The sequence below is a fragment of the Syngnathus typhle genome, linkage group LG5 (genome assembly GCF_033458585.1).
Source record: "Syngnathus typhle isolate RoL2023-S1 ecotype Sweden linkage group LG5, RoL_Styp_1.0, whole genome shotgun sequence".
NCBI classification, from domain to species: domain Eukaryota; kingdom Metazoa; phylum Chordata; class Actinopteri; order Syngnathiformes; family Syngnathidae; genus Syngnathus; species Syngnathus typhle.
Window position 1 is genome coordinate 2,543,084 of NC_083742.1, and position 21,996 is coordinate 2,565,079.

Consider the following 21,996-nt stretch of genomic DNA (forward strand, 5'->3'; position numbering starts at 1 on the left):
AACAGTCCTCTGAGGATGCCATCTGCTCTGCCCTCCACTCGGCCCTCACCCACCTGGAGAGAAGGGACTCGTATGTGAGATTGCTGTTTGTGGACTTCAGTTCTGCCTTCGACACCATTGTGCCACAACGCCTCATCAGCAAACTTGACACGCTGGGCCTCAGTACCTACCTCTGCAACTGGCTACTGGACTTCCTCTGTCAGAGGCCACAGGTAGTACGTGTTGGCGACAAAATCTCCGCCAGCATCACGTTGAGCACGGGGGCCCCCCAAGGCTGTGTGCTCAGTCCGCTGCTCTTCACCCTCCTGACGCATGACTGCACTGCAACCTACAGCGACAACCGTATAGTGAAGTTTGCTGACGACACGACTCTGGTGGGTCTCATCACCAAGGGAGACGAGACTCAATACAGGCTGGAGGTTGACCTTCTGACCACGTGGTGCAGGGACAACAACCTCCTGCTGAACGTCGACAAGACCAAGGAGATTGTTGTGGACTTCCGGAAGGGTCACACCCAACACCTGCCGCTGACCATCGACGGTACTGTGGTGGAGAGAGCGAGCAGCACCAGGTTCCTGGGGGTGCACATCAGTGAGGATCTCTCCTGGTCCACCAACACCGTATACCTGGCGAAGAAAGCCCAGCGCCGCCTGTACTTCCTGCGGAAGCTCAGGCAAGCTAGTGCTCCTCCGGCCGTCATGACTACATTCTACCGTGGCACCATTGAGAGCGTCCTCTCCAATTGTATCGCTGTTTGGGGTGGTAGCTGCACTGAATACAACAGGAAGACCCTGCAGCGCATAGTGAACACGGCTGGTAAGATTATTGGTGCTTCACTCCCCTCCCTGAAGGACATTTACACCTCCCATCTCACCCGCAAAGCGACCACGATTGTGAGCGATGTGAGTCACCCCGCTCACTCTTTGTTTGATCTTCTGCCCTCTGGGAAGAGGTACGGGAGCCTGCGCTCCCGCACCACCAGGCTCACCAATAGCTTCATACTCCAGGCTGTTAGGATCCTGAACTGTCTCCCCCCTTCTGCGTAGCGTCCTGTACTTTTGCGCTATGTGATTCTGACTGTATGCTGTATGCACACTTGCTCCATTTTTGTTCCTCTTATTTATTATGTTATTTGTTTATTTATTATTTATTCATCACTCTTATTTATTCACGGTTTGTCCCTTCTTTTTATTTGTTTGTGTTGTTTACTTGTACGTATATTGCTTACTATGTCTTGTCACCGTGGGATAGTGGGAACGTAATTTCGATTTCTTTGTGTGTCTTGGCATGTGAAGAAATTGACAATAAAGCAGACTTTGACTTTTTTTTTTACTTTGAATATTTTCTAAATTTCAGCGACGGCTCTGTCACAATAATGCGACCAGCGCGGTGCAGTTGCGCGGTGCAGTTGCGCGGTGAGCGACGCGCTACGGTTGCGCATTCGGCAGTGCGCTGCAGTTGCGCGATCGGACAAATATGCGCAAATGTAAAAAATGCTTAAAAAAGGCAGGGGAGTTTTATGTCTTGAAACGGATTAAAAAAATGTTCCATTATTTGCAATGGGAAAAATAGATTCGGAATTCGACCAATTCGCTTCTCGAACCGCCTTCTGGAACGGGTTGTGGTCAAAAACCAAGGTTTGACTGTATTTTTGCTATTCTTGTTAAAGTCCCACTTACATGTGTACTGAAAATGACAATAATAACACATAGTGAAAGCCAAATTGAGCAAATTGGCTATTTCAGAAGTGTGTGTCCAACTGGTAGGCCTTTGCCTTAATCAGTACCCAGGAAGTAGCTCTCGGTTTAAGAAAAGTCACTCCAAATCCTCAAATCTTTCAAACTCTTCGTCCGCCGTGTCACTTAGAAACAAAGCCGCTAATGATGCCGGTCGTACGTGGGGTCCTTCGTCATCTTCGTCATCCCGTGATCAATCTTTGTCCTTTATGTAAACAACCACTGCGTCGCGCTGCTGACGTCACTTGAAATTCAAATTACAGTAATCCCTTGCTTCATCGCGGTTTCACTTTTTTGGGGGGGGGGAAAGCTTTGAAAAAAACCACATAAGTCGCTCCTTATGAAAACTATGAAAAAAAACACGACTTATAGTCCGAAAATTACGGTAGGCTCTGCTACGTGCCTCATATGCAATGACAAAATTGCATCCATGAAACACTCCAATATCAAGCGCCACTTTGAGACACGACATGCTACATTTGCAACCAAATACCCAGTTGGGACAGCAGAAAGAAAGCGTGTGAAGACCTCCAGAGGAAGGTCCAAGCTAGTCAACAGCAGCTCCGTGTATGGAACAGACAAGGTGACTTTAATTCAGCTAGTTTTGCTGGCGCATTAGCAATTGTGAGGAACGGAAAGCCATTCACTGATGGCGAGTATTTTAACATTAATGCTTGATGTGGCTAATGAACTTTTTTACTTCACGGATAAAGAAAAGATACTCAAACGAATAAAAGACATGCCTCTGTCAGCAAGAACCGTTCATGATCGGTCCATTATGACTGATGAGAGCCTCAACGCCTGCATGAATCTCAACCTCACCACATATCAATCGGACTACAAAGCCATCAGCAAAACGATGCAGCCCCAGAAGTCTCATTAATGCTGAGGTTTATTTTCTAGGCTCATAGGTCGGCAACCCATGGCTCCGGAGCCACATGTGGCTCTTTCATCCTTCTGTTGTGGCTCCCTGTGACTTTGGAAAATAATGAGTATTTTATAAAAATTAAATTTTATTTTAGTTTGTTCATTTTAAAATATAATTCTGAATTTGAAGATTATGGTAAACTTGTAACATTAAAATTAAACGTTTTTAATATTTTTACAGCCCAAAATATGCATATACATCGGCGGATGTGCGACATTCGAATTCCTGGCGTCCCTCACGTCTGGCAGCCAGCGTTTTTCCAGCACACGACCAGCGTGATAACTATATATTAAGTGAAGTAGTCGTTTTTTTTAATTCAGGAGGACAAGTGGCTGCACACTCCAGTACACGCAATGGGACAGATTGCATTGGTTTGCATTGTTCGTTCAGTGCTGGTGGATAATATTTGGATAAGTTTGGACTTTTATCTCATAAATAAGAGGACAGGTGACTGCAGGCTGTTTGCATTTTTTGTTCAGTGGGTTAGGTAAGTTTGGATTTTATTTCTTAAATACGAGGAGTCAAATAGACAACGGGTATTTTATTAGAAATTAAGCATCATCCAAGTGTAAAATGCTTTTTGTTACATGCAGAAATACAATTCTGTGTTCTCTGCAGCAGTTTGTTGATTTCATTTTCATAAATGCAATAGTTTTTTGTACATAGCATAATATATACATGCATAATATGATGTCAAAATGGGTTGTGGCGCCGGGTGCTTTCTTTTCATTGGGGGGCGGGCCCAAATGGCTCTTTCAGTAAAAGTTAAGTAAAGGTTGCCGACCCCTGTCTAGGCTTCAATATAAAAACGTTATTAAAAAGAATACATTAGTACACTCAAAAAAACGTTGGTCTTAATTAAAATACATGCATTTGCCTATCCTTTTTTTAAATGGTATGGCTCTCACGGGAAATTATTTAAAAAAAATAACGTTTATGGCTCTGTTGGCCAAAAAGGTTCTCGAGCCCTGCTGTAAGGTGATAAACTCAGACATATGTAGGGTTAGGATTTACTTTCCGTACTAGTGTTGTGTGACGGATTCAATAAATGACTTGCTTCGAGAATCTGAGATAATTAGAATTTTTCTAGTGATACAGGTGTTGGTCTTAAATTTATATGCATAATGGTCTTAAAAGGATGAAACCTGAAGGAAGGCCTTTACATTAACTTGCTGCCTAAAATGAAAGAAGCTGAGTTTAACAGCACTGAATTGCCGGTCCAATTCAAAATCCGTCAAATTTAAAATCCAAGTTTGAGACTCATGGATTTAGATAAGACGCCAGGGGACCTGGGTCAACTGTTGGTCAATAGAGCTTGTACAAGGGACACTGGGACCAAACACCATAACTTCTATACCTTCTGTTTTCTTTTCATTAAAATTTAGGAAGTTCATTGAAATCCAGGCTTTGATTTCTTCTAAAGAGGAAAAGATTGCACTAAATGAGCACACATCTTTTTTGCTCAGCGTGACATAGACTGTCACTCGCATAACAGTGCAAGGAAATATCATGTTTTTGGCGGATAAAACCTTGTGGCAGAAAATACAATGAAACCAGCCAGGGCTCCAGAATGGAACACTCTCAAAGACTTATGACAGAGGGACAGAGTGGGACTCAAAGCAACCTAGGCTAACACAAAAACTCCTGCCAGCCAAATAGGATCCAAATCGCTCTCAAGCACTACCACGAACACCAACCTGGTGCTGCAAATGAGCCAGGAGACTAGAGTGGTCCACTGTATCGAACATTGCAGTTCCGTCCAACAAAACAAGGCACACATAGTCCCCAGTGTCATTTGCCAGAAGGATATCATTAAAGTTATAACAGAGCTGACTCTGCGCTTGCATAAACCTGAAACCAGATTGAAAAACTTCCATGTTCATCCAAGTAGTTTAACTGTGTTTGCACTATTTTAGAAATAAAAGGCAGCCTGGAAATGGGTCTAAAATCCGACAACACACCTTAATCAAAGCCACGTTTCTTAAGATGGCGTTATACTACAGCATTTTTAAAATGTTGAGAGACGACACCAGAAGAAAGACTGCTGGCCAAAAGCAGTTCACTATACTCGGGATAATCACCTTCAATAAATGAGGAGGACCAGAGTCATAAGGAGTGTCCAATCAATCAATCAATCAATCTTTTATTTGCCAAGTTTGAGCATGCCAAACAAGGAATTTGACTCCGGTAGATCTCGGCTACTTTAGATAGCTAACAACATTCAGGACGTCGTGCAAAAATCGACAATTATTCTCAAACATCCCCTGATCTTAAACTCCCAGGAGGGCAAGGAAAAACTCTAAACTCCTTCTAGGGGAAATAAGAAACCTTGAGAAGAGACCACAGAAGGGAGGATCCCTCTTCCAGGATGACCAGGCGACAATGGATGCAGAGAGGACACATAGTACACATAATATGGACAATCCAAAGGTAAAGCATCGAGAGCAGGATGTTATTGCATAGTAATCTCTGAGACTCTTTGAGTGGTGTGAGTTCATCAGAGCGACAGCCTGGGGGAAGAAGCTGTGTCTGTGTCTGCTTGTTTTGGCATACAGCACTCTGTAACGCTGTCCGGAGGGGAGTATTTCGAACAGACTGCGACCTGGATGAGAAGAGTCTGTAGAGATGTTACTTGTGCGTTTACTGGTCCTGGACAAGTACAAGTCCTGGATAGATGAGAGGTTGGTCCCGATTATCTTCTCTGCAGTCCTGATTGTCAGTTGCAGTCTGTGCTTGTCTTGTTTGGTGGCCGATCCAAACCAGACAGTGATGGAGGTGCTGAGGATAGACTGGATGATGGCAGTATAGAAGGTCTTCAGCAGCTCCTGTGGCAGGTTGAACTTCCTGAGCTGTCTCAAAGTACAGCCTCTACTGGGCCTTCTTCCGGACAGAGTCTATGTGGCTGGTCCATTTCAGGTCCCGAGAGATTGTGGATCCCAGGAACTTGAAGGTGTCTGTGGAGAGAATATCATTACTGTGGATAGTGAAGGGAGGAAGTGGTGAAGGGTCACTCCTGAAGTCCACTGTCATCTCCATGGTCTTGAGTGGGTTCAGTTCCAGGTGGTTTTGGCTGCATCAGTGGACCAGCCGCTCCACATCCTGTCTGTACGCAGGCTCGTCACCGTCCCGGATCAGTCCGATGAGAGTGGTGTCGTCCGCATACTTCAAGAGCTTCACAGAAGAGTGGCAACAGTTCTTCTCTGGTAAAAGTGATCCGGGATGGGCAGCAGAAGACGCAGAAAACACACAAAATAAGACAAAGTAGCAGAGAACGAGTCACCGAGGCGGCCATCCGCGGCGCCATCTTGCATATGTCGATGGCTTAATACTAGAACAGCGGTTGTTTTGATCTACCTCTAACAGCGGGGTGCATCAATTGACGCTCCACCAATGCAACACATTACTGTCACACATCACATGTTGCGCACGTCTTGTTTGCGCGCACGTCCCGAGAACGTAATTGTGTGACGATATCGTAGCGGAATGACGAGTGTAATTGTATTATGATATAGAGATGAAGAGAACAAAATCAAAGTCGCATCAGCCTTCAAAAGAAAGTATGCCGGCTGAAACGCTAGGCGACCCGTGTTCATCACAACTACAACAACAAAGCACGCGCCCACAGCGCGACACTGCCAAACAGGCTCTCGAACATCTTTAGACCTGCTTGATACAGACAGTGACGATGACATCTCTGGTGACATGTTTAATGACGTCTCAACAAGCAGTGATACCGAAGAAGATGCAGGAACATCTTCGAGCTCCGATGACGTCACATCAGACATAGAAGAAGGGGATGCAGTAGAAGTGGAGGCTGCACCCTCACACAGAGATGTGGGGGATGCTATAGAAGTGGAAGAGGCACCCTTTCACAGAGAAGAAGGGGACGCTATAAACGCTATAAAAGTGGTTGCTGTTCCAGTCATTGCTCTACACAACGAAAGTAGGCTGGGATGTAAGGTTAGCAGCAAAGATGGCACAGAGATCACAGCCTCACAGCCAACCTTATTGCCTCCCACAGCTCCTTAATGCTGTTCTGCTGCAGCTTCTGATGAATCACATCCTCTGAAAACATCAAGTAAACTGCCTCACAGGATTTTAACACCACAGAACACGGAACATGGACCAGAATGGTCAAGGGGGCATTTGAAACAAGAACCCTAGCTGTAACAACTTTGTCAATGTAAAACAATGGAAATCTATTGCACAATTTCAGGGGAAGAGTCAGTACAAATAGGGTGTTGAGGTTTAAGTGCAGAATCAATTATTTTAAATTGAACATATTGATTATGACAATTTCTCTGAATAAAGTTTAACAGGTGTTGCCTCTTAGCTCTGTAATGTTTCTTTGGTAACAACGCCAGCAGTCTTTTGGGTCTTTTTACCAGCCTTCAGCTTTGTGGCATTCTTGATTAGATACGAAAGTTCTAATAATACCATGGCTCAGGTCTAATTTAAGACCGTGCAGTTTTTACTGAAGCCACAGATTACAGTAGGATGAGTGGAACCAACAGTTAATATCTTCTTTGTTAGAAAATAGAACACAAAGCTGATCAAAGGCATTAAAAAAAAAAAAATCTGTGAAAGGGTTAAAATGCCAACAGCTGCAATCACTAATGGTAGATTCAACAGCATCACAGGTAAACACTACATCAGAGAACATTGTGCAACACTTTCAAATTGGAGACCAGTAGACCAAACGCAAGCTCAAGATCTAAAGTATGACCTTTGTGGCTTTCAGACAAAAAAGCCCAGTTCTTGGTAACGGGGGTTCCTATTAGTAGGAACTTGTTCATGCCCCACTATTTTTTTTTTTTTTCAAACTGAGCCACCGTGGGCGGTTTATTCAAATTGGACTGATGATATGTCAATTTTGCAACGGTGAAATTATTGCTACAGTTAAACTTAAACCAACTACAGTAACCCCTCGCAACTAAGCATTTTACCTTTTGCGAAAGCCCTACTTCACCGCTTTAAAAGTCCCGGGGGAAAGGTGTTTAAATACACGCTGTAATCGCGGAGCTGTAATATAGCTGTATTGCACACTTACAAATACACATGAGTCTATTTGTACTCCGTTTGGGTTTGAAAAATTGCATTGAGCCCAGCTTGTACCCCACCTTTTTTAAGTATCTCTTGTATCTTTTCTTAATATACTTTTTATTCTAATCATTTTCACTCTGAGCAAAATGTGTCACTGCGGACAAGCGCGGGAAGCGCGGCAGACAGCCTGTCACGAACGAAGCAGGACAACCATGTGCAACACGGACGAATGTGAAAAGAGATGAAGGGATTAATAAAAGCCTATAACAGGGATGAGACTTTTCCGTGGATTCGCGAATTCCGTGTTTTTTTCCGTCTGAAGTATCATTTTCTTGAATTGTGTAGATCCGTTGAGAAAATTGTTTTTATATATGTATGGGGTGGGGCGGCTAGCAGCAGTATTGCGACAACATCCGCCTTATTTTCGGCAGCATTTTGGCGCTACTTTCGTCATATCATTTGCCTACTCATTTGCCCAATCAGCAAAAGTTTTCAGCGTGGCAAAGGTTTTAGAGAAAAAAGACGAGGATCGTGCCAGCGAAATAGACAAGTCGAACGGGATCTAGAACTGCTTCAGATGGGCATGGCTTGAGAGCAGGGTCATCTTACAACTCGGAACGCAGTCCGTAACCACCTACCTGACGGAACGTATCCGTGAATTAGATGTCCCGGGGAAGGTTTTGTGCATTCTTTGTCAAGATGTGTTAAGCTATGGAGGTTGCGGCGCTAGGAACATGAAGGAGCACATCGAAATGAAAAAACACAAAGGTACGGTTTTACTTTAACAAGCGTGTGGGCTTAGAAAGTAACATGTTACATGTAAGCTAATGGTAGGCTATTATCATGATATTGTTAAAGAATGAATCTTCAATGATATCTATATATCTATATCTATATATAATACATTTATCCTCTCACCCTCCGCGGGTGGTCTCCCACTCCAAGCTCGGGTCCTCTACCAGGGGCCTGGGAGCTTGAGGGTTCTGCGCAGTATTTTGGCTGTTCCTAGCACTGCACTCTTCTGGAGTGAGATGTCTGATGTTGTTCCTGGAATCTGCTGTAGCCACTCCTCCAGTTTAGGGGTCACTGCCCCAAGTGCCCCAATGACCACGGGCACCACCGAGGCCTTCACTTTCCAGGCCTTCTCAAGCTCTTCTTTGAGGCCCTGGTATTTCTCCAGCTTCTCAAGTTCTTTTTTCCTGATGTTGCCATCGCTTGGTATTGCTATATCCACTACAACGGCCTTCTTCTGCTGTTTGTCCACCACCACAATGTCCGGTATGTTCGCCATCACCATCTTGTCAGTCTGGATCTGGAAGTCCCACAGGATATTGGCTCGCCCGTTCTCTGCCACCTTAGGGGGTGCTTCCCACTTTGAACTTGGGGCTTCCAGTCCATACTCTGCACAGATGTTCCTGTACACCAGGGGTCACCAAACTACGGCCCGCGGGCCGGACACGGCCCGCGGGACCGTTTAATCCGGCCCGCCAACCCTGAATAAATTGTATTATTAAACTTTTTTTTTTTTTTTTTTGCTCATTTTGCCTGCAATGACTGCGTTTCCCCAGTAGATGGGGAAGCGCTCGCCTGCGCATTTACTACCGGAAGCCGTGTCAGAAAGCTCGGTGCACACTCACAAGTGCGTGTACGGACATGGCGCACTCGCGCTCTATTTGTATCAGTCCCGAATTTAGAGCGTGGGCTGTGACGACAGCATTCTTGTAATTTGCGCGCTGAGCTTTCAGATGCAGTTTTGCCCTAAGGCCACCCACAAACCTTCCCCTGGAATCCTTCCGTTAAAATGTCGCCCAAGTAAAGCAGGGTGAACACAGTGCCGAGCGTTTAAAAGAGAGTGGCCAATTTGGCTCGACGTACGCGACGTGACGTTCAGCCACATGAACGTCAACATCTACCCGTCACAGATCGAGGTAAACGGACCAACACCTCGGATCTCGCCTAAGAATTGCCACAACAAATTTTACTCCAGACTATGACGCACTATCAAACTTTAACAAAAAAGACAGCGGTGTCTACAAGCCTACTGGAACCTACAAAAGGATTATAAGGAAGGAACACAAGAACTTTAAGAGACTGCTCATATGTGTCAGAGAGGTTCTGCTCTGACAACTGAGCTGAACTTTTATCTGTTAAGATTGTGAATGGCACAACAGAAAGTTAATGTTCCATGGTTTTTTTTCTATGAAGAACCCAGAGAGAGTTATTTAGTTATTTATTTCCTGTTTTTTCTGTGAAGAACTCAGAGAGGGTTTAGTTATTATTTCATTCATTAATAGTGTTATTTGTTTCCTGACTTTTTTTCTGTAAAGAACCTGGAAAGGGTTATTAAATAACCGTTATTTGGTTATGTGTGGCTTTCTGGAAAACAATAAATTTTTTAAGCTCCCCTACGATCGTCACACTTTTTCTGTTACAAACTGCCACCGGCCCGCCATCAGAGAAGGGAAAGGTTATGTGGCCCTCACAGGAAAAAGTTTGGGGACCCCTGCTGTACACTATCTCAGCCACTTGGTTATGACGTTCCATGTATGCTTTCCCTGCTAGCATCTTACACCCTGCTGTTATGTGCTGGACTGTCTCAGGGGCCTCTTTGCACAGCCTACACCTTGGGTCTTGTCTGGTGTTCAGAGCCTGTTCCTGTGCAGCCATGATGAGTGCCTCTGTGCTGTCCTTCAGTCCAGCTTTTTCCAGCCATTGGTAGGATTTCTTGATGTCAGCCACTTCACTTATCTGCCGATGGTACATCCCATGTAGGGGTTTCTCCTCCCATGATGGTGTCTCTAGCCACTCTTCCTCTGTTTGCCATTGTCTGAGACATTCACTGAGCACGTCATCCGTTCGGGCCTTTTCCTTGATGTACTCATGGATCTTGGCTGTTTCATCCCGAACAGTGGCTCTCACACTCAGTAGTCCTCGGCCTCCTTTACGGCTAGTGTACAGTCTCAGGGTGCTGGACTTAGGGTGGAACCCTCCGTGCATGGTTAGGAGCTTCCGTGTCTTGACATCTGTGGTCTGCGTCTCTTCCTTTGGCCAGCTTATTATTCCTGCAGGGTATCTGATGACTGGCAGGGCGTAGCTGATTATTGCCCGGATCTTGTTCTTGCCATTTAGCTGACTTCTGAGGACTTGCCTTACTCGTTGTAGGTATTTGGCTGTGGCTCCTCTCCTTGTGGCTTCATCGAGGTTGCCATTTGCTTGTGGGATACCAAGGTACTTGTAGCTGTCCTCAATGTCTGTTATTGTTCCTTCTGGTCCATTATATATATATATATATATATATATATATATATATATATATATATATATATATATATATATATATATATATATATATATATATATATATATATATATATATATCGCCCATTTCCGCCTTGTTCCAGTAGCCCACTTTACATCTAGGCGTTCTGGTTCCCCAACGCCTGACGCAGACCTTGTTTGTCCGGGCGACGTCTGAGCCGGCATCTCATTTGATTCTTTATCTCTCATCATGTTTATGAGGTAGGCGATATCGTCAAGGGTCTTGGCGCCCGTGGTCATTGGGGCACTTGGGGCAGTGACCCCCAAACTGGAGGAGTGGCTACAGCAGATTCCAGGAACAACATCAGACATCTCAGTCCAGAAGAGTGCAGTGCTAGGAACAGCCAAAATACTGCGCAGAACCCTCAAGCTCCCAGGCCTCTGGTAGAGGACCCGAGCTTGGAGTGGGAGACCACCCGCGGAGGGTGAGAGGGGATTTTTATTTTTTATTTTTTTTATATGTATATATATATGTATATATATATATATATATGTATATATATATATATATATCGGCTGGATAGCTCAGTAGGATAGTCGCCAGACTATCAACCAGCGGGACCCGGGTTCGAGACCAGGTCGGGGCGGAGCCATACCATCATCCAGTGTGGGTCTGTGGGCAAGACCCTTGACGATATCGCCTACCTCATAAACATGATGAGAGATAAAGAATCAAATGAGATGCCGGCTCAGACGTCGCCCGGACAAACAAGGTCTGCGTCAGGCGTTGGGGAACCAGAACGCCTAGATGTAAAGTGGGCTACTGGAACAAGGCGGAAATGGGCGAGATGTGAGAACCTAACACTGTTGGAGTGCTACTACTCCAGTGAACCAAGACAGAGAGGGTACATGAAGCGAATGTGGGAGCAATGGCAAGGGCGATATCCACACTCAACACTAACCGCTAAACAACTAGTAACTCAGTGCTCCAATATCCAGAAACAGCAATTGATATCACAACTTGAGATTGACGAGGTACAACACAGATGCCAAGTCACACAGGAACCCGAATACCAGGTCAGAGAGGAGTCAACATCAACTGCCCAAGTAATTGGGTACACAGCTCCAAGAGAATATGCAAGCCTGAACAAGTCAGCAACTGACCTGAAAAATAAGATCATGACTCGAATGAACAGCGGCCAACCCCGACGCCAACTACAAAGGCTAAGAGAAGCACCACCAGAAGATCTGGTTGAAAATCTGAATGCAGCACTGAGAGCAATCCCTACAACCACCATCACTGAAACCAATGAGTTGATATACACTTCAGCAACAGTGATCCTGGAGATGCTTGGTTACAAGAACAATATCAAGCATGAGATACAAAACCCACCATGGAAAACAAGGTTGGAGGCTAAGATCAAGACAGTGCGGAGAGACGTGAGCCAACTATCGGAGATCCAGAAAGGTGCAATGAAGAAACCAGCACCCAAGAAGTACAGCCAGATGAACGTACCTGAAGCACTGGAAACTGCCAAACAGAGGCTCCTAGCCCTGTCCAGCCGCCTAAAGAGATACACAAGAGAAAGTGAAGCCAGGCGAATAAACAGGCTCTTCACAACCCAACCAGGAAAAGTGTACTCTCAATGGCAGGGTAACAACAGCAGAGCAGACCCACCAAGACTGGAGACTGTGCAATACTGGAAGGGCATATGGGAGAAGAACACATCACACAACAGGGAGGCACAACGGCTAGTCTCTCTAAGAGAAGACCACAGCAACCACCCTGAGCAGAACCCAGTTACCATCACTGTGACAGACATCCAAGAGAGAGTCTCAGGTATGAAGAACTGGACAGCACCCGGGCCAGATATGATCCATGCCTACTGGATTAAGAAGCTCACTGCACTCCATGAGCGCCTAGCAGAACAAATGAACCAGCTACTAAAAGTTGGAACTCACCCCGAATGGTTAACTGAAGGACGCACAATCCTGATCCTGAAGGATCCCACGAAGGGTACAGTCCCATCCAACTATCGGCCAATAACCTGTCTCCCTACAACATGGAAGATCATGTCAGGCATCATAGCGGCTAAGATAAGTGTGCACATGGCTCAATACATGAGCACAACACAGAAAGGCATAGGCAGCAATACCAGAGGAGCCAAACACCAGCTGCTGGTTGACGGAACAGTCGCCCGAGACTGCAAGACTCGACACACCAACCTGTGCACTGCCTGGATTGATTACAAGAAAGCCTACGACTCCATGCCACACTCATGGATCACTGAATGCTTGGAACTGTACAACATCAACAGGAACCTGAGAGCCTTCATTGCAAACTCGATGGGACTGTGGAAAACAACCCTTGAGGCCAATTACAAGCCAATTGCACAAGTCTCCATCAAATGTGGCATATACCAAGGAGATGCTCTGTCCCCACTGCTGTTCTGCATAGGTCTGAACCCCCTCAGCCAAATAATCAACAAGACTGGCTACGGATACCGACTCAAAAATGGGGCCACCATCAGTCACCTCCTATACATGGATGACATAAAGTTGTATGCCAAGAGCGAGCAAGACATCGATTCACTGATCCACACAACCAGGATCTACAGCACAGACATTGGAATGTCATTCGGACTAGAGAAGTGCGGTCGCATGGTGACAAAGAGAGGGAAGGTAGTCCATACAGATGGGGTCTCACTCCCAGAAGGAACAATAACAGACATTGAGGACAGCTACAAGTACCTCGGTATCCAACAAGCAAATGGCAACCTCGATGAAGCCACAAGGAGAGGAGCCACAGCCAAATACCTACAACGAGTAAGGCAAGTCCTCAGAAGTCAGCTAAATGGCAAGAACAAGATCCGGGCAATAAACAGCTACGCCCTGCCAGTCATCAGATACCCTGCAGAAATAATAAGATGGCCAAAGGAAGAGACTCAGACCACAGATGTCAAGACACGGAAGCTCCTAACCATGCACGGAGGGTTCCACCCTAAGTCCAGCACCCTGAGACTGTACACTAGCCGCAAAGAAGGAGGCCGAGGACTACTGAGTGTGAGAGCCACTGTTCGGGATGAAACAGCCAAGATCCATGAGTACATCAAGGAAAAGGCCCGAACGGATGTCGTGCTCAGTGAATGTCTCAGACAATGGCAAACAGAGGAGGAGTGGCTAGAGACACCATCATGGGAGGACAAACCCCTACATGGGATGTACCATCGACAGATAAGTGAAGTGGCTGACATCAAGAAATCCTACCAATGGCTGGAAAAAGCTGGACTGAAGGACAGCACAGAGGCACTCATCATGGCTGCACAGGAACAGGCTCTGAACACCAGAGCAATAGAGGTCAAGATCTACCACACCAGACAAGACCCAAGGTGCAGGCTGTGCAAAGAGGCCCCTGAGACAGTCCAGCACATAACAGCAGGGTGTAAGATGCTAGCAGGGAAAGCATACATGGAACGTCATAACCAAGTGGCTGGCATAGTGTACAGGAACATCTGTGCAGAGTATGGACTGGAAGCCCCAAGTTCAAAGTGGGAAGCACCCCCTAAGGTGACAGAGAATGGGCGAGCCAAGATCCTGTGGGACTTCCAGATCCAGACTGACAAGAAGGTGATGGCAAACCAACCGGACATTGTGGTGGTGGATAAACAACAGAAGAAGGCCGTGGTAGTGGATGTAGCAATACCAAGCGATGGCAACATCGGGAAAAAAGAACTTGAGAAGCTAGAGAAATACCAGGGCCTCAAAGAAGAGCTTGAGAAGGCCTGGAAAGTGAAGGCCTCGGTGGTGCCCGTGGTCATTGGGGCACTTGGGGCAGTGACCCCCAAACTGGAGGAGTGGCTACAGCAGATTCCAGGAACAACATCAGACATCTCAGTCCAGAAGAGTGCAGTGCTAGGAACAGCCAAAATACTGCGCAGAACCCTCAAGCTCCCAGGCCTCTGGTAGAGGACCCGAGCTTGGAGTGGGAGACCACCCGCGGAGGGTGAGAGGGGAATTTTTATATATATATATATATATATATATATATATATATATATATATATATATATATATATATATATATATATATATATATATAATCCCCCCGCTACTTTTCGGTATTTTTTTACATTTGCCATTCTCATCCCTGCTATAAACATATGGACACTTATAGAAATCCCATTTTAATGGTAATATGAGAGAATAGGGAGTAATGCACTTCAAAGATAAAAAATCTTCTGTCAGTGTGGCATGCCATTTATAGTGGCTGGTATTATAGTAGCAGGCTTTGAGAGACCTTGATACATTTAAATAAGCTAACGCTCGCCACGCAGCTAACGCTCGCCACGCAGCTAACGCTCGCCACGCAGTAGATTTCAAGAGTGAAAGAAACTAATGTGGAGTGGAATTAAAAAAAACAAGGATCTCGAGTGAAAAGAAAATACGCTTGGAGCAATATTTTCCACCTAGCCTGGACGCGCTGCCATCACGGCGCCTCTGAGCCAGTGTTGAAACTCTGTTGGACACTCTTTTTACCACCTTTTTACCATGCCAATGAAAGTGAAAAAAGAGCCTAAGGAAGCGCTCGATTTTCTGACTGCGGAGATGGAAGCCGTCAGACTAGAGCAGAAAACAATTCTCAACTTCGTTGAAGAAGTTAAAACACTACGACTACAATTCAATGAGAAGGAGAAAACAATCGCACATTTGGAAAATCGAGTGTCGGACCTCGAGCAATACACAAGATTGAACAACATAATTGTCACTGGATTTGAGATTAAACCCTGATCATTTGCCCGGGCGGTGGCGGGTTTCGATTAGACAAACCAGGCCGAGCAACAGGTGACAGCCTTTTTCCTGTCCAAGGGCATAGACCTGGACGGGCATAGCATAGAGGCCTGTCACCCACTCCTGCAGAGAAGGACGAGCGACAAACCTGCTGTAATACTGAGATTTGCAAACCGGAGACATAAAACGGCACTGTTAAAACAAAAGAAAATGCTGAGAGGATCCAATAGGACCACAGAATCCCTGAGTGCTTTCAGAGCAGATCTATTGATGGAAGACTAAAATTGTGTGTATAATGAGTGTAATATATATATAGCATATCAAAGTCAAAGTCAGCTTTATTGTCAATCTCTCCACATGTCACAACACACAAAGAGACCGAAATTACGTTTTTCTCTATCCCACGGTGACGAGACACATAACACGATAGACATACATGTACGCGACACAATATAAAAACAAGAAGGCAAAAATTCAAACAATCAATAGTAAGAGTGATGAATAAATAATAAATAAACAGATAACACAATAAATAATGGAGCCAGCAAGCATAGCGCAAAAGTAAAAAACATCATAAACAAAAAGGCACAAACAATAAATAAGAGTAATAACAAATAATAAATAATAAGAGCCAGTGTGCATTCAGACAGTTCAGACAGTAAAAGTACAGGACGCTACGCAGAACGGGGGAGCGAGTTCAGGATCCCAACAGCCTGGAGTATGAAGCTGTTTGAGAGTCTGGAGGTGCGGGAGCGCAGGCTTCTGTACCTCTTCCCAGAGGGCAGAAGCTCGAACAAAGAGTGAGCGGGGTGACTCGCATCACTCACAATCGTGGTCGCCTTGCGGGTGAGATGGGAGGTGTAAATGTCCTTCAAGGAGGGGAGCGAAGCACCAGCAATCTTACCAGCAGTGTTCACTATGCGCTGCAGGGCCTTCAAGTTGTAGTCAGTGCAGCCGCCACCCCAAACAGCAATACAGCTGGAGAGGACGCTCTCAATGGTGCCGCGGTAAAATGCAGTCATGACGGCCGGAGGAGCGCTCGCTCGCCTGAGTTTCCGCAGGAAGTACAGGTGGCGCTGGGCTTTCTTTGCCAGTGATGCGGTGTTGGTGGACCAGGAGAGATCCTCACTGATGTGCACCCCCAGGAACTTGGCGCTGCTCACTCGCTCCACCACAGCATCGTCGATGGTCAGCGGCAGGTGTTGGGTGTGACCCTTCCGGAAGTCCACATATTCCTAGAAAGATTTGTCATTGTATGATAAAAAACGGCCACTAAAGCAATGCAATAGGAAGCATAAGTATACAGTGTCCCCATGGATCACAAAAGGTCTACAAAATGCCAGTAAAAAGAAAAATGGTATGTATCGAGAATGTATAAAGCATAGAACCATAGAGACAGAAATTAAGTACATAAGATATAAAAATACGATGATGCAAATTATGAGGAGGTGCAAGAAGAAATTCTACAGCAAGTTAATAGAGAAAAATAGAAACAATAGTAAAGGGATATGGGAGGTATTATCCGGAAAAGAGCTGCTAACACAAAGTATCCTGAACACTTCATGCATAATGACAAGACCATAAACAATATGGAAGATGCGGTCAATGATTTGAATGCATTCTTTTGTGAATGTAGGACCAAAATTGGCTGAGGGTATCAGTGACCCGTCGATAGAGCAGGCGAGAGTAGTAGGAGATGGTATTGAAATTAATCCAAGTTCAATGTTCTTGAGAGCGGATGATGAGAAAGAAGTTTTAGCTATTAGAAAACCATGCAAAAATAAAACATTTACAGATGGGAATGATGTTGATATGGCCTTAAATAAGGAAGTTGTTGATGGAGTGGTAAACCCTCTGATATACATCTGTAATTTGTCCTTTAAAACAGGTACCTTCCTCAGCAAAATGAAAACGGTGAAGGTTATCCCACTGTATAAAGTAGGAGATAAATATCTCTTTACAAATTATAGACCTGTTTCTCTAGTATGTAAATTCTCTAAAATCTTGGAGAAGCTTTTCATTGTGTGACTGGTTAGCTTCACTAAGATACACAACTTGCTAACTGACAGTCAATACGGATTTAGAACAAATAGATCAACAACTATGGCACTAATGGATTTGACGGAAGAAATAACTAACTATTGAAAATAAGGAATATGCGGTAGGAGTATTTATTGATTTGAAAAAAGCTTTTGATACCATTGACCATAACATATTATTGTATAAATTGGAAAGATATGGGATGAGAGGTGTAGCATTGAGCTGGTTAAAAAGTTACATTACTAATAGACAACAGTTTGTTAAGAGGGGTAATCATATATCCTCATGCGTAGACATTACCTGTGGAATCACTCAGGGGTCAGTGCTGGGCCCCATATTATTTATTTTGTACATAAATGATATTTGTAAGGTGTCAACTATCTTTAAATGTATTATTTCTGCGGACGACACCAACATCTTCTGCAAATAACTTAAAGAAACTATTGGAGACTATTACAACTGAATTGTCCAAACTAAAAATATGGTTTGACATTAATAAATTATCATTGAATGTAGACAAAACAAAACTGATGGTATTTGGAAACTGTAAAATAGATACACAGGTTCAAGTAACAATAGATAATGTCAATATTGAACAAGTTTATGAGATCAAATTTTTAGGAGTAATATTAGACAATAAATTCTGTTGGAAACCTCATATAAGATACGTTAGAACCAAAGTAGCAAGGAGTATTGCAGTATTGTGCAGTGCAAAACATATTCTGGAGCAAAGCATTTTGTACACTGTATTGTTGTCTTGTCTTACCATATTTGACTTACTGTGTGGAGATTTAGGGAAATGCATACATAAGCACTTTAAAACCATTAATTATACTACAGAAATAAACTGTGAGAATTGTACACAAGGTTGGATTTCGAGATCATACAAATAATTTCTGTTTAAAATCAAACGCTTTAAAGCTAATGGACTTATTCAAATTTAGACTGGCACAGATAATGTATCGAGCCAAGACTCAAAAACTCCCAGGGAACATTCAAAAATTATTTGTTGAAAAAGATAAGGGACATAATTTGAGAGGAAAATGTAACTTTGATAAGGGGTATGCTCGCACCAATCTCAGGAGCAGGTGCTTAGCATCGTATGGAGTAACTGTGTACAGAGGTATCAAACTCATTTTTTACGTGGCCCGCATTGTAGTCATAGCTTCTTTCGGAGGGCCATTATGACAGTCAACCCAAATAAACGTTTGAGCACCTCATATTATATACAGTAAAAGCTACAAAACAAATAACTCGTTTTTAAATCAGACGAGTAAAAACTGGTCAAATATTTAAAAAATATATATTATTAAAAGTGAAGACAATTTGCAATTCTAATAATGACACACGAATTTGATGCACAATTTGTCTTTGCGGGCCACATAAAATGATGTGGTGGGCCGTATCTGGCCCCCGGGCCTTGAGTTTGACACCTGTGGGCTAGGAGATAAAATGAAGGAAAGCAGAAACATAGTTCTATTTAATTTTTTTTTATAAAGGAATGATAATTGCTAATTACCAAAAAGAGGAAAATGAAGGTGACTACTGCCAAACGTTTGGATTATAAACTGTTTTTGTTGTTTTCGCTTGTTATTTTGTAGTTTAATGTTCTCACTTGGAATTAAGTGATGGATAGGGGTAGGACAGTGCTTCTCAAATAGTGGGGCGCGCCCCCCTTGGGGGGCGCCGTGCTATACCTGGGGGGCGCGTGTGACCCTGGGGAACAGGCTTTTTTTTTGCAGTACTAGAATAAAGTGTAATTGCGCATCTTCCCAGCAGGGGGCAGTGGCGCTCTCATTGTTACTTCTGTGACGTTTGCGACAGTGCAACATTTTACGATTTACAAGACAAGTTAGGATAGTCACGGTGGGGAGGGGGGGGCGCGAAAAGTTTTCTTCTTGCTAGGGGGGGCGTAACAGAAAATAATTGAGAAGCACTGGGGTAGGACATGATAAGCTGAGGTTTCTTCCTACTCCTTTTCGAACAGTGATGTATATTGTTTGTTGTTTGTTTTTTGTTATTTGTTTTTATTGTTTTTTATTCTTTAAATAATGTTTGAAATAAAGATTCCTTCATTCATTTATTCATTCATTCATAAATAAGGCTCGCATCATCCCAATATCTATATCTGGGACTTCGACTAACGTTTTTTTCCATGTATAATGCGCCCCCATGTATAATATGCACCCTAAAAATGCCATGTCAATGCTGGAAAAAAGCCTGTACCCATGTATAATACGCATCCAAAATTTTTATTTAATTTTATTTATTTTCTTAAGTCCAAATTATTGTCACACACGCATCTGGGTGTGGTGAAATTTGTCCTCTGCATTTGACCCATCCCCGTGTGATTTTGATCCATCCCCTGGGGGAGAGGGGAGCAGTGAGCAGCAGCGGCGCTGCGCTCGGGAATCATTTGGTGATCTAACCCCCCAATTCCAACCCTTAATGCTGAGTGCCAAGCAGGGAGGCAATGGGTCCCATTTTTATCGTCTTTGGTATAGTCTTAACTAGGCTGGATGAATTTTTTTTGTTGGCGGTGATTTCTCCGACTGCCCGTAAAGGCACCACCGCGATCAGTTAGGTTAAAATGAAAAGTGCGGACATGTAAAAAAGGCGTGCGGACATGTGAAAAAGGCGGCTCTGTATGGGAGATAAATTGAAGAGGAATAAAAACACCCTTGGAAACCAAAACTTGCCCCTCGTCGTGACTCGGAGCCGCAACAAATGTTTCGGATTTGTGTAGGGTACATTGTGACACCAAACAAGCAGGTGATCGAGCAAGCGTCTGATACGAGAGCATTCCGTTCGTATGGAGCGTGTTTGGAGTGAACAGCAGAGACGAAAGGAATAAGGCAAAGTGTTGTGAAATAAAATATTACCTGTAATACGCATTTTGTTATTTGCTGATTGTATTAAACTATCACATTCATTGTCAGTCAAGAAGAGAAGAGGACTATTCGCATCGAATCCATCCGTCACAAGATTTTCTTCAAAAATTGTTGTACCATGATTTTCTTCCAAAAAAAATAAAAATTAAAAAAATTGTGCCCATGTATAATGCGCACCCCAGATTTTAGGACAATAAATTAGTTAAATTATGCGCATTATACATGGGAAAAAACGGTAATCAAAATTGGAAACATTTTTTATGGAAAAATATGGTTTCTTTTGACAGTGTCGTGTCAGTGTATCTACGTGTTTTTTATTAAGGCTGATTTTGCTTTATCTCTGTTAAGTGTTAGACAGGACAACAGTTCTATCCAGTACTTCCCAGTCTGCCCAATTCCAAGAGTTTCTCCTGAGGGCCAACAAGTACAACTGCCTAAAGATGGTGGGTGATACAAGTTCTACAGGCAGGCCCCTGATCTTGGTTGAGGTACGTGCTGGAATAGATCCTTCATTACTTTTCTTATCAAGATTACTCATTTCCACCAATGAAAAAAACTAATACACATTTTCCTCAACAAAATCCAGGTGCAATAAAAATGAAAACTATAATTAAAATTAAAATATCCTTTTCGTCTTTGGCAATTCATTTAATACACGAGCCTTTGGGTAATTAGGTAGGTAGGTACTTCATTGATTGCGAGGGGATATTCAGGAGCCAGCAGTTAAAGACATAAACAGATAGACTATAAACATTGGACACGACAAAAATGACAACAGGAGAATAGATCTGATTAGATCAAATAAATAGGTTAATAATAATGATAAATAAATAGATCAAATAAATAAAAAATAAACATTGTCATGACCTTGAACGCGCCCCTAACCCCTGCGACGAGTTAAAAAGTCTCACGATACGAGGAAGAAATGAACCCCTCATCCTTTCTTCCTCAAGGGGAAGAAATTAACCCCACAGCCTGTCACTGAAGCAACTCCTCTGCCCAATGACTGTACAGCGGGTGGACAGGATTGTCTTTGATGGACAGCAGCCTGGCCAACACCCGCTGTTCTGCCACAGTCGTCAGACCAGGCAGCTCCGTGCCCACAACAGAACTCGCCTTCCTCACTTTGTCCAGGCGGGAGGCATACCTCTTCTTGAAGCCCCCCCATACAGCACACCACCGTAAAGAAGGCACTCGCCACAACAGAATGATAAAACATCTACAGTATCACATTGCAGACACTGAAGGATGCCAACCGCCTCTCTCAGTGTTCTTTCTTGGACAAAGCGTGCACATGCGTAGACCAGTAAAG

The 21,996-nt window shown here is 43.9% G+C and overlaps 1 protein-coding gene across 25 annotated transcripts in view; it reads left to right on the forward strand.

Moving 5' to 3' along the window:
• The window catches only part of rad17 (RAD17 checkpoint clamp loader component), a 180,642-nt gene that overhangs the window by 62,722 nt on the left and 95,924 nt on the right, over positions 1-21,996 (forward strand). For 21 of the 25 annotated variants that reach the window (XR_009714352.1, XR_009714351.1, XR_009714354.1 and 18 more), the window contains one exon: positions 21,033-21,172. The exons of the other annotated variants lie outside the window; for them this stretch is intronic. Coding sequence is in view for 13 of the 21 variants with exons in the window: in XM_061277641.1 (XP_061133625.1) it covers positions 21,033-21,172 (140 nt within the window). In the remaining 8 variants the exon portion in view is untranslated. The remainder of the gene's footprint in view (positions 1-21,032; positions 21,173-21,996) is intronic. 25 annotated transcript variants of the gene reach the window in all.